The 17,019-nt window shown below is 33.8% G+C and overlaps 1 protein-coding gene across 1 annotated transcript in view; it reads right to left on the bottom strand.

Moving 5' to 3' along the window:
- The window catches only part of Lerp (lysosomal enzyme receptor protein), a 263,489-nt gene that overhangs the window by 109,847 nt on the left and 136,623 nt on the right, over positions 1-17,019 (bottom strand). The window contains exons 12-13 of the mRNA XM_065515622.1: positions 4,809-4,988; positions 2,456-2,585 (exon numbers count right to left, since the gene is read on the bottom strand). Coding sequence (XP_065371694.1) covers positions 2,456-2,585; positions 4,809-4,988 — 310 coding nt within the window. The remainder of the gene's footprint in view (positions 1-2,455; positions 2,586-4,808; positions 4,989-17,019) is intronic.

A 17,019-nucleotide genomic window follows, 5' to 3' on the forward strand; every position in this document is an offset into this window, starting at 1 on the left:
AGAATTTTAGCAAATGTTTAGGAGGAAACATTTGTTTCCAGAAAAAAAAACCTAATTTTACACAGTCTTTGGGATTTTGTCCATAAAGCAATATTTGGTTCGGGGCTGGCAAAACAATAATATTGTTGATTTGGAATACATCATAATATCTAAAATGTACGCCCATTTTGGAATTTTTAAATAAACCCCTATTAGTAACTTCTAGGCGTTTATCTTATATATATTTCCAAAAAATATTTAAAAATTATAAGTTGTATATACTTTTTTCTAGGAAACTAAGTGTAATAGCGATTTTCTGTTAAAAAGACAAAACACATGTCTTTCAAAATATAGTTTTAACTTTACTACGAACTAAATACAAATCCACTCAAAAACAACTCTGCTCTGACTGTTTATGATATCTTCTCCAATTGTTCAAGAGATGCTGATAAATCTAAATGTTTCATGAGGCCAAAAAGTAATTACATTTATTTCATTTATTTTATTTATTTCACACACTATCTTAAATTACGATTACAAACACTTCTCTGCAAATTAGCTGCTTTAATTTCATTATTTTATTAAATAAAATCTAATGTTTTTCTTATTCAACACTAAGCTGAAATAAAAACTAGTAAAATAAACAGTTGTTGTAACATCACGCCAAAAGAAATGAAATAAAAAAGAGTTGGAATACATCTAAAAACACAAAAAAATGTACTTTATTATACTGCAAAATGGAATTAAATGGTGGAGCGACAGTAGTTGTATCTTCAATTGTATGTGACTCTATAAATGAGTATATCGGAGGAATATTTTACGATCTAAACACAGCGATAAGATTTTATGTGGTGAGAAGTGTTGAGGACAATACCGACATTATGAAAAGTGTACTAAATGCGAGACACGATATTGAACGAAATGCTTTATACACTACAAAGGCAATAAATATATTACCAGAAGGATTTCAGTAAGTTTTGTGAATAAGAAAATTTTAATCAAACAAATTTTTTATTCGAATTTCAAACATATGGTCAATAAGATGCGCGATGCGAAAACTGATTTTCATAGTAAATTTGGATAATTTGGTAGCCTTGATCAAACGTCAATCTATTCATGATGATTTGGCAGAGTATACTGATCATAAATGTCAAAAAGTGAGAGCAATATGACAGTTGGATTGACAGTTAACACTTTCGTAAGTTCTATCGGGCTGAAAAAAACCCTTTACTTAAATGGTCTTCAAATTGTGAAAAACCAATTCGTAGTACATGAAATAGTTTAAGATTGATTACCAGAGAACTTCAGTATTTTCTGTGTGACCTAAAATGTAAAATTTACATTTGCTAAGTGAGCCGGAGTAAATAGTACAAATATGTTTGACGAAATTCAGTTTTAATCAAATTAATCATGTAACTCTACCAGTTGGTTTTTTTTGCTAAATACAAAATAACTTAAATAACAATTCTCTTGGCACCCAAACTATGTGTGTAACAAACTGTACATTATGTAGTGATGCAACCAAAACTAAAGAATGAAAAAAGAAAAATGAGCGCACTGGGATGATTGCCAATTCAAATGCGATTTGAAGATTAAAATACACAAGTAGCTAAAAACAACAGATTGGTTCGAACCAACAGCTATTGCAGGAGCCGGAACAACAACAGCAGCAACTAGATAGATACAATTGAAGAAGAAAAATAAAAACGAGCGAGTGATACTTCAAGCAGCAGTAAGAAGCATTAAAAAATTATACAAGACAAATACAGACAATCTCGCAGACACTCACATATCCACACAAAAACCGGCAGAGAAAGAGAAAAAAGAAAAAAGGATTTACTGCAGCAACATCGAAAGGAAACCTACACAGCGAAAAGTAAACAATAAAAAAACAATAACTACAACGAAATTGATTGAATACTCAGCAGCTAAAAGCAGGCAAATAAAAAACCGAAGGAAATACTTGTGCCAAACGGATGTTTTAAAACAGGAAAAGGAAATTAAATTGAAAAAAGTCAAAACAAAAAAAACTAGAGAATATTTTGCATAAAACACGTGCTAAATTTAAACAAACGAGAAAAAATATCTATGAACTTTGAACTCTTGTTCAAAAAGAGTATAAAAAATATGGATACAAAATTTACTAAATAAACAAAGTTAAATTCCAAAAATTGTCTGTAGAAAAGGAAAATATAATAAAACAAGCAAGAGTTTTATATTCGGCTCTGCCGAATCTTGTATACTTCCCCATCAATATATGACAATAAAATATTTTGAATTATGCATGTTCATGTCATTTTTAGAGAAGGACCAAGGGCCATATCGTGTTAGCTAGATCGTCTTAGAATATAATAAGAACGCGGAATATATATACTTTTGTGGGCCTGTCATAAATATTTAGATGCGTTACAAACGGAATGACAAAATCAATATACCCATATATTTTTTGATTTTGGGTAAAAAAATGTAAACTTACCATATGAATTGCAAGAACCATTAGTGATGAAAAATAGATTCACCAATCCCTGGCTGTAATCTGTAACAGCCTTGTGTACTGTATTTGCATCACAGAAGTCTAAAGTAAATTCATGTTTATCCTTTGAAATCTGAAAGAAAAACCAAATCAATAAAATTTTAATTTAGTAAAAAGACGAATTAAAATGCTTAAACGAAAAATAATAATGCTATAGAATAAAATTTAAAATATCTATAAAGGTTAAAGTAACAAAAATCGTGTAATTTTTTGTAATAGTAATATGTTAAACTATGATACATATGGGTCAATAAATGATTTTGAATATTAAATTTAGTTTTGTGAAAAAATAGCTATAACATCGCAAAGGTAAGTAAATGTATATTACAACCTATTGCAATGTCATGCTTTGTGAGTAATTTGGTTGATCCGAAAAGTTAGCATAAATGGGGATTTTGGAGTAACTTTAAATATACATTATAAAAAGTGTTTTCTAGAGAGGTGGAGAACTTTAAATTGAAATAAAACATACCCATCCAATGGACTTTATTAAAAATATAACTTTATATCGCTGAGATGTATGATTATGAGAACCATAAAATGCTTGAAATGTCCGATGAATTTGAAGAATTGAACTATGATTTTTTTTACGCTTTATTTATTTATTGAATCTGCCTTATTGACCTTACAATAAGTATTTAAATCTTATAACTAAAATTAAAACTATTTGCTCTTCAACAAGAGAGCCTTTATGGTTAACTGGCACTCATCTTAGCGGGGTGGTATCTGCACAAGTCGTCTTGCAAGCGTATTGGGATGGTTTTGCAGATTTACAATATATCAGGGGGTTTCTTGAACTCTTACTTTACCAATGTCACTTCTAATTCCCTGTGGATGTTTTACTTTCTTATATACCATGGTGCTACCGTCATGGTCCTAAGAATTTTAGATTGGGCCCTCTGTATAAGATCTGTGTTGCTAGCCATTCCCCATAATTGAATACCATATGTCCAAATTGGTTTTACAACGGTCTTATACAAGATGACTTTATATTCATGGCTTAATTTTGATTGGTCACTGATTAACCAATGAAAGCTAGAGGCTTTTAACTTCATGTGAAGTCTCTTGGTTTCTATGTGACGGCGCCAAGTAAGCCGTCTATCTAGATGAATACCAAGGTAGGTGACATTATCAGACTGCGGTATATTAACGTTGTTGAGTGTGACAGGTGGGCAATTTCCTCTCCTTAGAGCGAACGTAACATGTTTACTTTTCAGCTCATTCACCTTTATTCGCCAGTTTTTCAACCTGACTCCACACTAAAATATATGAAGCTCAAAATTGCAGTATTCAACTTTAAAGTCACCTTTTTTCGAACTCGTACAAAATATTGATTTTAATTTATTTTGTGTAATTGAAAAAAATATTAAATTGTAGTGGACTTCGGAAAAAATTTTCTCCGATAATTCAAAATAACTGCATATTTATACTAAAAAGGTTTGTCTGTTAACATATCGCAATGAAATTTTTTACCTCGCTAAATCTTTTTGAGGTGGAAGCCAATAAACGATATCAGAATCGTAAATTAGAAATTGCGGGAATTTACAATTCCTTTGGGATTTTAAAACACTTCATGAGAACAAACAAAAAATCAAAATTCTTTTAGAAGAATTTTACTCATTATGTCTAGATTTGGTCAAGGGCTGATAAAATAATATTAAAATTATTTGGAATTCACCATAGTATCTAAAATTGTTGCATGTTTTGGAATCTCAAATTTGGGATATTAAATTTAAAAGTTAAAACTTCGGAAGGGCCGAGTATATATATAAAATTCAACATTTTCTAAATTTTCAAATTTAAAATCGATTAATTTTGGAATCGTAAAAAATATTGCATTGAAACTTTATTCATATGATTTTTATATTTGAAATCGGTCATAAATTGTGTCCGATATTTTGAAAAAAGAAAACGATGGTTGAAATGTGCAATTTTTATTTTTCAAATGTATATAACAAATCGAAGGCTTTAAGAATAATTAATGCTTTGAAATTGTATGAACCACAAGCGTTTAAACATCTTTGAGTCTCCACAGAGCCACTCGAATAAAATGTCTATCAGATAGCCAGATTTAAATTCCCAAAGAAAATATTGTTTAATATTTAAACATTACTTCAAACTCTTCATCATCCTTGTATTCTCATGCAGACAAATATGTTTGCTTTCATAACCCATCCCGTTTTAATGACATGTTACATGTGCGTATGTCTATAAAATATATTCGAATGAACTACGTACCTATATACACAAACAAACATACATACGATTATATTTATGTGCACGAGTGAGTACTTACCTTTATTTTACCCTCATTGGCAAAGGTTGCCTTCTTCAAATTGTAGCTGACACCCAGTTCAGAATTTTTAATTTCACATGATTTCTCATCGAAATCGCACATGTGCGGTGGACAAATAACATTCGTTGCCCATGTGAATTCATAATGACAGTCAGCGAACTTACGCAATTTTGGTGTACCCTGAAACGAGACAAGAGTGATTAATGAATTTAAAAGATTCAAAGTGCAGCTACATGATAAGGTTAAAAACATAAAAATAATAATGTTAATGTCTCGTGTAGCAGAGAAAGAGATTTTTTAATTTACATACATACAGTCAGCGTCTAAAGAAAGTGTACAACTTGTTTTTACATTTAAAACATTTTATTTACATATTAAAAAACTATTTGTTCTCCAGTTCTAGTATATTTAACAAAACATTTAATTGTTCTCTTGCAATATATAAACAAAAAACTAAACTAGTTCAACTGCAACAAAAACAGTAACAACAAAACCAAAAATACTCCATTTTTAACGCGTCAAAAGAAAGTGTACAGTTTAGGGAAATTAGAAGAAAAAATGTGTTTAGTATTTTATTTGACATCTTTTGGGTTTTAAAACAGTTTCAAGCCTCCTTGGCATTGTTTCTACCAATTTTGATGTCACCGATGTTGGGATGTTGAACCACTCTTCCTGCAGGATTTCGTGTAGAGAGTCATTGCTGGTAATATTTCATTTTCTGATCTGTCTGTCCAAATGCTACCACAGATGTTCAATGGGATTAATGTTCGGTGACTGTGGGGGTTGTTCCAGTTGTTTCGGTGTATGATACAACAACCATTCTTTAACAAGTTAAGAAGTATGCTTCGGATAGTTGTCCTGTTGGAAGATCCAGGTTCGGTCTAGATTTAATTTTCTAATGATGGGTTCCATATTTTCTATAAGAATTAGGTAATTAGTTTAGGTAATCGGGTTTGCTCATCAAACTATCAATAAATATGAGTTTTCCCATGCCACTTGCCGCCATACACCCCCACACCATCACCTAACCACCACCATGCTTTACGGTGGATAGTACATTTTTTGGTCGAACTCTTGATTTTTGCTTCTCCAAATTTTACTCCTTTTTTTACTTCCGAAAATCTCAAACTTGCTTTCGTCCGTAAACCGCACATTATTCCAAAAAAATGTTCTTGGTTTTTATACCTGTTTGCGAATTCTCGAAGTCGCTCTTTATTTCGTTTGGAAATGTGGGGTTATTCTCTCGGAACTCCACCATATAGAGCATTTGGGTGTAGCGCTCGGCGAACCGTACTGTTACTAACTCTCACTCCAGACGAATCTGTTAATTCTTCGCATAATTTTACTGCACTTACTGTGAATACTTTCTTCACTGCTCTCACAATCGATCGTATTTCAAGGTTGTAAAGGCGTTTTGGTGTTCCGGCACGTTGCTGATCTTCTAAAATTCTAAATTTTTTTGTTTGTCTATAATTTTTTTTACAGTATTATGGCTTCTTCCTATTATAGAGGAGATTTCACGTGACGATTTGCCTTCATTTTTAAATTTTATGACTTACTTTCTTGTTTCAATTGCAGTTTGTTTTCTCATTTTGGTTTTAAAGTTCTCGCGATCAAACAAGAAAAGCTACTATCTTAAAATCTCATGAGACTAGCAGCAAGATCCACTAGGCAAAAATAAAGAATAACAATATATTTTTTTATGTAGCTAGAAAAATCTTATTGCAATTCTAAATGTGTACACTTTTTTCTGACGCGTTAAAAATGGAGTATTTTTGGTTTTGTTGTTACTGTTTTTGTTGCAGTTGAAATAGTTTAGTTTTTTGTTTATATATTGTAAGAGAACAATTAAGTGTTTTGATAAATATACTAGAACTGGAGAAAAAATTGTTTTTTAATATGTAAATAAAACGTTTTAAATGTAAAAACAAGTTGTACACTTTCTTTTGACGCTGACTGTACATCATTTGTAAGTTAATAGAGTCAAGGGTTAAAAATAAAATTTAAACTGATAAATTATTGATAGATTTTGCTATAATTTAAGTATTTTATAATACTTTGAAGAAATAAAATATATAAAATATTTCCTCTAGATAGTATCTTGTCGCAAAACTCTGTTCATTACTAAGGAGTGAGGTAAGCATTTATAAAAAAAATATACCTGCTGCATAATTGATGACAAAACATATGTTCTGGAAAATTTTTGAATTCCCTTGCTGATGCTCAAAGGAATGTTGTAGAAAATGTTCCCAAAAAGATATTGGTATGGCCATTAATATGCAGAAGCCAACCATTTCTTACAAACGGCTCTATAAATACTAGGGCATTCAATTAATCGGGTTTCTGGTTTAATCGGTTAATCGATCAAATAATTAATCGAGGTTTAGATTTATTCGGTTAATAATCGGTTAATTATTCGATTAACCCAATAATTTCTATTTTAATTTTAAATTGAAAATACAACAACGAATTTTGTGTACAAAAACATAAAAAACAGCAAATAAGGTATTTGAGATCATTTTTGTAAACATATCAAGGGTGTGAAGTTAAATTCGTAAGTTAAATACGTCCCACATATATGTTAACTACTTAACATAGCACTGTTAAATAAAGTAAATTTGAAAAACATAGTTTTTTTTGACAAAAACATAATAAAATTAATTATTTTTATTCACCAATTAAAGAAAATACCTTAAATTTAAACTTTTAGTTAAAAAATAAAAAAAACGTCTTCATATTAAGATTAAAATTACAGTTTGAATATGTAGTATTCAAGTTCATTGGCGGGCCACTTAGGGCAGACCTGAATGGGGTTTGGATATGGTGGGTGAAAGCTGGGAGGGAGTAGATATCAAAACTGTATAGGGTATACCCAGTTGTTTCTCAGGGAGGGCGCTACTAGGGGCGGAATTTGTTCGATTACTTTGGTTACATTAATGTTCAAAGCGTTATAGGGGCCATTTAGGACAGACCTGAATGGGGTTTTGAGATACCGGGTGAAAGCTGGGAGAGAGTAGATGTCAAAATTATATAGGGCATATCCACTTCTTTCTCAGGAAGGGCGCTACGAGGGGTGCAATTTGTTCCAAAATTGTTGTAATGTTAAAAGTGTTATAGGGGCCATTTAGGACAGACCTGAATGGGGTTTGGATATGGTGGGTGAAAGCTGGGAGGGAGTAGATATAACAACTATATAGGGTATACCCAGTTGTTTCTCAGGGTGGGCGCTACGGGGGGTGGATTTTGTTCCAAAATTGTTGTAATGTTAAAAGTGTTATAGGGGCCATTTAGGACAGACCTGAATGGGGTTTGGACATGGTGGGTGAAAGCTGGGAGGGAGTAGATATCAAAACTATTTAGGGTATACCCAGTTGTTTCTCAGGGAGGGCGCTACGGGGGGTGGAATTTGTTCCAAAATTGTTGTAATGTTAAAAGTGTTATAGGGGCCATTTAGGACAGACCTGAATGGGGTTTCAACATGGTGGGTGAAAGCTGGGAGGGAGTAGATGACAAAACTATATAGGGTATACCCAGTTGTTTCTCAGGGAGGGCGCTACGATGGGTGGACTTTGTTCAATTACTTTTTTAACATTTATGTTCAAAGTGTGATAGGGGCCATTTAGGACAGACCTGAATGGGGTTTGGATATGGTGGGTGAAAGCTGGGAGAGAGTAGATATCAAAACTATATAGGGTATATCCAGTTGTTTCTCAGGGAGGGCGCTACGATGAGTGGACTTTGTTCAATTACTTTTTTAACATTTATGTTCAAAGTGTGATAGGGGCCATTTAGGACAGACCTGAATGGGGTTTGGACATGGTGGGTGAAAGCTGGGAGGGAGTAGATATTAAAACTATATAGGGTATACCCAGTTGTTTCTCAGGGAGGGCGCTACGAGGGGTGGATTTTGTTGAATTACTTTTTTAATATTTATGTTCATAGTGTTATAGGGGCCATTTAGGACAGACCTGAATGGGGTTTCAACATGGTGGGTAAAAGCCGGGAGGGAGTAGATGTCAAAACTATATAGGGTATACCCAGTTGTTTCTCAGGGAGGGCGCTACGAGGGGTGGACTTTGTTCAATTACTTTTTTAACACTTATGTTCAAAGTGTGATAGGAGCCATTTAGGACAGACCTGAATGGGGTTTGGACATGGTGGGTGAAAGCCGGGAGGGAGTAGATATTAAAACTATATAGGGTATACCCAGTTGTTTCTCAGGGAGGGCGCTACGAGGGGTGGATTTTGTTGAATTACTTTTTTAATATTTATGTTCAAAGTGTTATAGGGGCCATTTAGGACAGACCTGAATGGGGTTTCAACATGGTGGGTGAAATCTGGGAGGGAGTAGATGTCAAAACTATATAGGGTATACCCAGTTGTTTCTCAGGGAGGGCGCCACGATAGGTGGACTTTGTTCAATTACTTTTTTAATATTTATGTTCAAAGTGTGATAGGGGCCATTTAGGACAGACCTGAATGGGGTTTCAACATGGTGGGTGAAAGCTGGGAGGGAGTAGATATCAAAACTATATAGGGTATACCCAGTTGTTTCTCAGGGAGGGCGCTACGATGAGTGGACTTTGTTCAATTACTTTTTTAACATTTATGTTCAAAGTGTTATAGAGGCCATTTAGGACAGACCTGAATGGGGTTTCAACATGGTGGGTGAAAGCTGGGAGGGAGTAGATATCAAAACTATATAGGGTATACCCAGTTGTTTCTCAGGGAGGGCGCCACGATAGGTGGACTTTGTTCAATTACTTTTTTAACATTTATGTTCAAAGTGTGATAGGAGCCATTTAGGACAGACCTGAATGGGGTTTGGACATGGTGGGTGAAAGCCGGGAGGGAGTAGATATTAAAACTATATAGGGTATACCCAGTTGTTTCTCAGGGAGGGCGCTACGAGGGGTGGATTTTGTTGAATTACTTTTTTAATATTTATGTTCAAAGTGTTATAGGGGCCATTTAGGACAGACCTGAATGGGGTTTCAACATGGTGGGTGAAAGCTGGGAGGGAGTAGATGTCAAAACTATATAGGGTATATCCAGTTGTTTCTCAGGGAGGGCGCTACGATAGGTGGACTTTGTTCAATTACTTTTTTAACATTTATGTTCAAAGTGTGATAGGGGCCATTTGGGACAGACCTGAATGGGGTTTGGACATGGTGGGTGAAATCTGGGAGGGAGTAGATATCAAAACTATATAGGGTATATCCAGTTGTTTCTCAGGGAGGGCGCTACGAGGGGTGGATTTTGTTCAAATACTTTTTTAACATTTATGTTCAAAGTGTGATAGGGGCCATTTGGGACAGACCTGAATGGGGTTTCAACATGGTGGGTGAAAGCTGGGAGGGAGTAGATATCAAAACTATATAGGGTATATCCAGTTGTTTCTCAGTGAGGGCGCTACGAGGGGTGGATTTTGTTCAAATACTTTTTTGAAGAATTTATGAAGAATTTTTGTGTAGAAATACGTAAACATTTACGTCCCAGCAAAAACTTCGCTTACAAAGGCTACAATGACTTTTAATAAACACAAATTCTGCTGGTTACAGTTGTAGTCGTGTGGCAGCTACTGAATTATTTTAAAGACGACAGCTACAAAGTAAACAGCTGATTAATAATTCAGTGGTGCCACTTTAATAAAAAATAACCGTACAAAATTCCAAAGTAATTAAGACTGAAACAATTATTTTGAGTAGAAATATATATATGGTTATAATTAATTATGTACCTGTTATTAATTTATTTCAATATGGTTATCAGAAACTTCTCTTAATTAAGTAAAAAAAATATATTTTTTTAAGCACTAATTTGATTTACATTTTTTTTATTATATTAGCAACACTATTTCTGTTTTGTAGTTGACAAAAATAGAAATTAGCCTAATTCGGCTACATCGGCATGAGTAGTCGTGTGGCCGTGTAGCTGTGCTGTCGTTAAAATAATCGTCTCCATATAAACGTGTGCATTTTATTTTTGACAGATTGAAGTTGGTAGCCTGCTGTCTTGAATGTGTTTAATGCATTACTTTTTAAGTAGTAAAGTCTAAAAAAACAAAATAAACAAACAAAACAAAAAAGCTGTTACTTTTTTTCAATTTGCCCATTTTTTTATTGCACGTTTATTTTTAGAAAAACAGAAAAGAATATTGCATTACTGTGTGAAAACCATTATTTGACGCACAATAAAATAACTAAGCAGTGGTGTAGTGAGCACAACGGCAGACTACCAAACAGAAGGTTGCAGGTTCGAATCGGGTCTGCGACTTATTTTTTTTTATTTTTATTTTTTTGTGTAAATAAAAATTCTATAAATAACTCTAACAAAACAACTTATTTCTGGCCAAAATATTACTTTTGGGACATCGCGAACAAAAATAATGACTTCTTACAGTAGAAAAATAAGTAGTTGAATCGTCAAATTCCCCTTATTTTTCGGCTTATTTGTAAGAAAAGTTTTTGCTGGGATATTTTGGACGGAAATAAGTTGTTTTGTTAGTAGAGTTATATAGAATTTTGTATTTGCAAACAAAAAATAAAAAAAAATAAGTCGCAGCCAAGAGTCGAACCATCAACCATCCGATTGCTAGTCTGTTGTTGTACTCACTACACCACTGCTTAATTATTTTATTGTGCGTCAAATAATGGTTTTCACACAGTAATGCAATATTCTTTTATGTTTTTCTAAAAATAAACATGCAATAAAAAAAATGGTCAAATTGAAAAAAAGTAACAGTTTTTTTGTTTTGTTTGTTTATTTTATAGTAAAGTCTAAAAAACAAAAACAGTATACCTACTTAAAATGTAAGTTATTAAAAAAGACATTATTTGTAGCTTTGTAAGCGAAGTTTTTGCTGGGTAGTTTGAGAAATTCAGCAGAAACTTCGCTTACAAAGCTACAAATAATGTCTTTTTTAATAACTTACATTTTAAGCAGTAAAGTCTAAAAAAACAAAATAAACAAACAAAACAAATAATCAGTTACCATTTTGGAACAAATTCCACCCCTCGTAGCGCCCTCCCTGAGAAACAACTGGGTATACCTTATATAGTTTTAATATCTACTCCCTCCCAGCTTTCACCCACCATGTTGAAACCCCATTCAGGTCTGTCCTAAATGGCCCCTATAACACTTTGAACATAAATGTTAAAAAAGTAATTGAACAAAGTCCACCCCTCGTAGCGCCCTCCGTGAGAAACAACTGGGTATACCCTATATAGTTTTGACATCTACTCCCTCCCAGCTTTCACCCACCATATCCAAACCTCATTCAGGTCTGTCCTAAATGGACCCTATAACACTTTGAACATAAATGTTAAAAAAGTAATTGAACAAAGTCCACCCCTCGTAGCGCCCTCCGTGAGAAACAACTGGGTATACCCTATATAGTTTTGATATCTACTCCCTCCCAGCTTTCACCCACCATGTCCAAACCTCATTCAGGTCTGTCCTAAATGGCCCCTATAACACTTTTAACATTACAACAATTTTGGAACAAATTGCACCCCTCGTAGCGCCCTTCCTGAGAAAGAAGTGGATATGCCCTATATAATTTTGCAATCTACTCTCTCCCAGCTTTCACCCGGTATCTCAAAACCCCATTCAGGTCTGTCCTAAATGGCCCCTATAACACTTTGAACATAAATGTTAAAAAAGTAATTGAACAAAGTCCACCCCTCGTAGCGCCCTCCCTGAGAAACAACTGGGTATACCCTATATAGTTTTGGTATCTACTCCCTCCCAGCTTTCACCCACCATGTCCAAACCCCATTCAGGTCTGTCCTAAATGGCCCCTATAACACTTTGAACATAAATGTTAAAAAAGTAATTGAACAAAGTCCACTCATCGTAGCGCCCTCCCTGAGAAACAACTGGGTATACCCTATATAGTTTTAATATCTACTCCCTCCCAGCTTTCACCCACCATGTCCAAACCCCATTCAGGTCTGTCCTAAATGGCCCCTATAACACTTTGAACATAAATGTTAAAAAAGTAATTGAACAAAGTCCACTCATCGTAGCGCCCTCCCTGAGAAACAACTGGGTATACCCTATATAGTTTTGACATCTACTCCCTCCCAGCTTTCACCCACCATGTTGAAACCCCATTCAGGTCTGTCCTAAATGGCCCCTATAACACTTTTAACATTACAACAATTTTGGAACAAATTCCAACCCCCGTAGCGCCCTCCCTGAGAAACAACTGGATATACCCTATATAGTTTTGATATCTACTCCCTCCCAGATTTCACCCACCATGTCCAAACCCCATTCAGGTCTGTCCTAAATGGCCTCTATAACACTTTGAACATAAATGTTAAAAAAGTAATTGAACAAAGTCCACCTATCGTAGCGCCCTCCCTGAGAAACAACTGGGTATACCCTATATAGTTTTGACATCTACTCCCTCCCAGCTTTCACCCACCATGTTGAAACCCCATTCAGGTCTGTCCTAAATGGCCCCTATAACACTTTTAACATTACAACAATTTTGGAACAAATTCCAACCCCCGTAGCGCCCTCCCTGAGAAACAACTGGATATACCCTATATAGTTTTGATATCTACTCCCTCCCAGCTTTCACCCACCATGTCCAAACCCCATTCAGGTCTGTCCTAAATCGCCCCTATAACACTTTGAACATAAATGTTAAAAAAGTAATTCAACAAAATCCACCCCTCGTAGCGCCCTCCCTGAGAAACAACTGGGTATACCCTATATAGTTTTGACATCTACTCCCTCCCAGCTTTCACCCACCATATCCAAACCCCATTCAGGTCTGTCCTAAATGGCCCCTATAACACTTTTAACATTACAACAATTTTGGAACAAAATCCACCCCCCGTACCGCCCTCCCTGAGAAACAACTGGGTATACCCTATATAGTTTTGATATCTACTCCCTCCCAGCTTTCACCCACCATATCCAAACCCCATTCAGGTCTGTCCTAAATGGCCCCTATAACACTTTTAACATTACAACAATTTTGGAACAAAATCCACCCCCCGTAGCGCCCTCCCTGAGAAACAACTGGGTATACCCTATATAGTTTTGATATCTACTCCCTCCCAGCTTTCACCCACCATATCCAAACCCCATTCAGGTCTGTCCTAAATGGCCCCTATAACACTTTTAACGTTACAACAATTTTGGAACAAATTGCACCCCTCGTAGCGCCCTTCCTGAGAAAGAACTGGATATGCCCTATATAATTTTGACATCTACTCTCTCCCAGCTTTCACCCGGTATCTCAAAACCCCATTCAGGTCTGTCCTAAATGGCCCCTATAACGCTTTGAACATTAATGTAAACAAAGTAATCGAACAAATTCCGCCCCTTGTAGCGCCTTCCCTGAGAAACAACTGGGTATACCCTATATAGTTTTGATATCTACTCCCTCCCAGCTTTCACCTACCATATCCAAACCTCATTCAGGTCTGTCCTAAGTGGCCCGCCAATGAACTTGAATACTACATATTCAAACTGTAATTTTAATCTTAATATGAAGACGTTTTTTTTATTTTTTAACTAAAAGTTTAAATTTAAGGTATTTTCTTTAATTGGTGAATAAAAATAATTAATTTTATTATGTTTTTGTCAAAAAAAACTATGTTTTTCAAATTTACTTTATTTAACAGTGCTATGTTAAGTAGTTAACATATATGTGGGACGTATTTAACTTACGAATTTAACTTCACACCCTTAACATATCGCCTATTTGCTGCAACAACGTCATAAATCAAAATCCGTGTTTTTTGAACTGAGTAATACAAAATATGCGCCGTTCTATAATATTTCATATAGTTTTATCAGGGGCCAAATTACCGCATTCGTCATCGAATGAAATATCGAATCAAAAAATAATTTCGATATGATAAAATGTACTAAATTTCTTGCTCGATATCGAATGCCATAATCTCAAATAAGAAAATTACGATAAATTTTACTTGATATTGAATGCGGTAATTTAGCCCCTGATAAAACTATATGAAATATTATAGAACGGCTCATATTTTGTATTACTCAGTTCAAAAAACACGGATTTTGAGACTCATTTCAAAAGTTTCGTCTATACATGTAAATACAAACAAAGTTTCAAAGCCATGTAAATTAAATATGTCAATTTTTATACATACTCACTAATCATGTTTATTGGATGTTCAAAAAATATCTAATTTTAATTTGAAATTTGTATTTGAATTTGAAATAAATACGCAACATTTTTTAAAGTGCAAAAAGGAATTTCGGTTAATCGGCTAATCGACACAAATTAATCGGTTTATTTGTTATTTGAAAATCGGCAATTTTAAATTATTCGAACAGTTAACCGTCCAAAATTATTCGGTTAACCGATTAACGGTTAATCGATTGAATACCCTAATAAATACTGAAATTTACATCAAGGAATGTTTACAAAAGAGGAGGCTTGCATTCATAAGACTTTTAAATGTGTCCACTTATTTTTGACCTGATTTGGTATCCAATAATGTGGTATTTTTACCAAGAGCAGCAATATACCAAAAGTGTGATAGATTATAAACGGAGATGGACTACCTGTTCGAACAAAGTGACAGAAAGCTCTATAAAAACCTTAATGGTAGGGTTTCCGGAAAAAGTTCATAAATTCATCACTATTGATTAAAACTATAAAAATAATATTTTTAGTTGTAATAATAATTTCAATCAAATAAAAAAATCAAAACTGTAGGTTTAGTGGTTTCTTTTTTTATTAACATTTATGTATGTTAAGATTTTTTATCGCGCTCTGACATTTTTGGCAATTGATTTTAATCATTGTTGTGTAACATTGTTCTATTTCGGAAATACAAAGTTCTGTAAACAAATTTTTAATTACGATTACTTTTGCTTTACGGCCAATGAAATTATTCTATATTTATACACCCTCCGCCCAACATTCAGCATCATTTAACAATTCACCAACAACCAGATGCGTATCTTAAAACAAAAGTTTTCATAACAATAAAGAAATAAACGTGTAAAAGTAAGTATTTTTAATAGTTTCACACACCATAAAATATTATGGGGCAACAGCGAGACAAGTAAATGAAATAATAATGAAATGTCAGCAAATTTTTATAACTATTCATGGAGCTCTTACAAACCACCAGAAATTTAAATTCAGCCAGCCAACTCAAAGTGGTGGCAGAAAGATGTTGCCGCAGCAAGAGCAGCTACAATAATAAAAACAACAAAAACAGCAGCAGCAGCATAAACAATCAAAAAACAATGAACTAATGAATTTGTGGTGCGTTGCAAAAACCGCAGAGGTCAGTCAGTAAAAATAAAATGCAACGCAATATTATGCAGATGCCAAACAATTGAGATGATGATGATTACGGCGATAGTGATGAGAATGGCGACGTCAGTAGGATTGACGACAATAATGACGATAGCAGTAAAAACTCACACCCTGAAATTCAAAAATACAGTGGGTTGAGATGAAGTGTGATGTTGCTATAAAACTTTATTAAAAAAAAGACTTCAGTAATCAGCATTCCACTCTTATCCCCAAAAACCGCCCATTAAATATTTTAAAAATATAGTTTTCTTTAAATTAAACTGATTATAGTTTCAACTAATATAAAAAAGAAAAAACTCATATAAAAAATTATAAAACTGTTATTTGTATAAAAATTCTAACAAAATTTATAAAATTTTAGCATTTTTATCTTTAAAAAAACACAGTAGTCGAAAAAAAAATTTGCATTTTTATGAAATGTTTGCAATTTAAATACTGGACAAAATTCTTTGGTGGCGTTTTTAATGGATTTGAATCCAAAAATTATGATTAAAAAACTCTGTATTAAAAAATATTTCTTTACTGCAAAAATTTAGAATACTTTATTTAAATTAAAGATTTATAGCAATATTTATGGAAGTAGAATTTTTTCGTATATTTTTTTTCAAAATTGTTCCATTAAAATTGGTAATACAATAAAAGGTTGGATTAGATTTTTAGAGACACATTCCCAATAACTTATTTTATGAGATAAGAATATATAATTAGCCTTATGCGTATGGTGTTCTTTTCGAACAACCTCAGAGGATACAGCATAAATCTTAGCGAGAATGATTCCGATAGACACGAATGAAAGCGAAGATGATGATATAGCAAGAATTATGAACAACTGAAAAAAGAGGGGGAAGAATGCCAAAAAGGAAGATGGACATTCAGACTGTT

The sequence above is a fragment of the Calliphora vicina genome, chromosome 1 (assembly GCF_958450345.1).
Source record: "Calliphora vicina chromosome 1, idCalVici1.1, whole genome shotgun sequence".
NCBI classification, from domain to species: Eukaryota; Metazoa; Arthropoda; class Insecta; order Diptera; family Calliphoridae; genus Calliphora; species Calliphora vicina.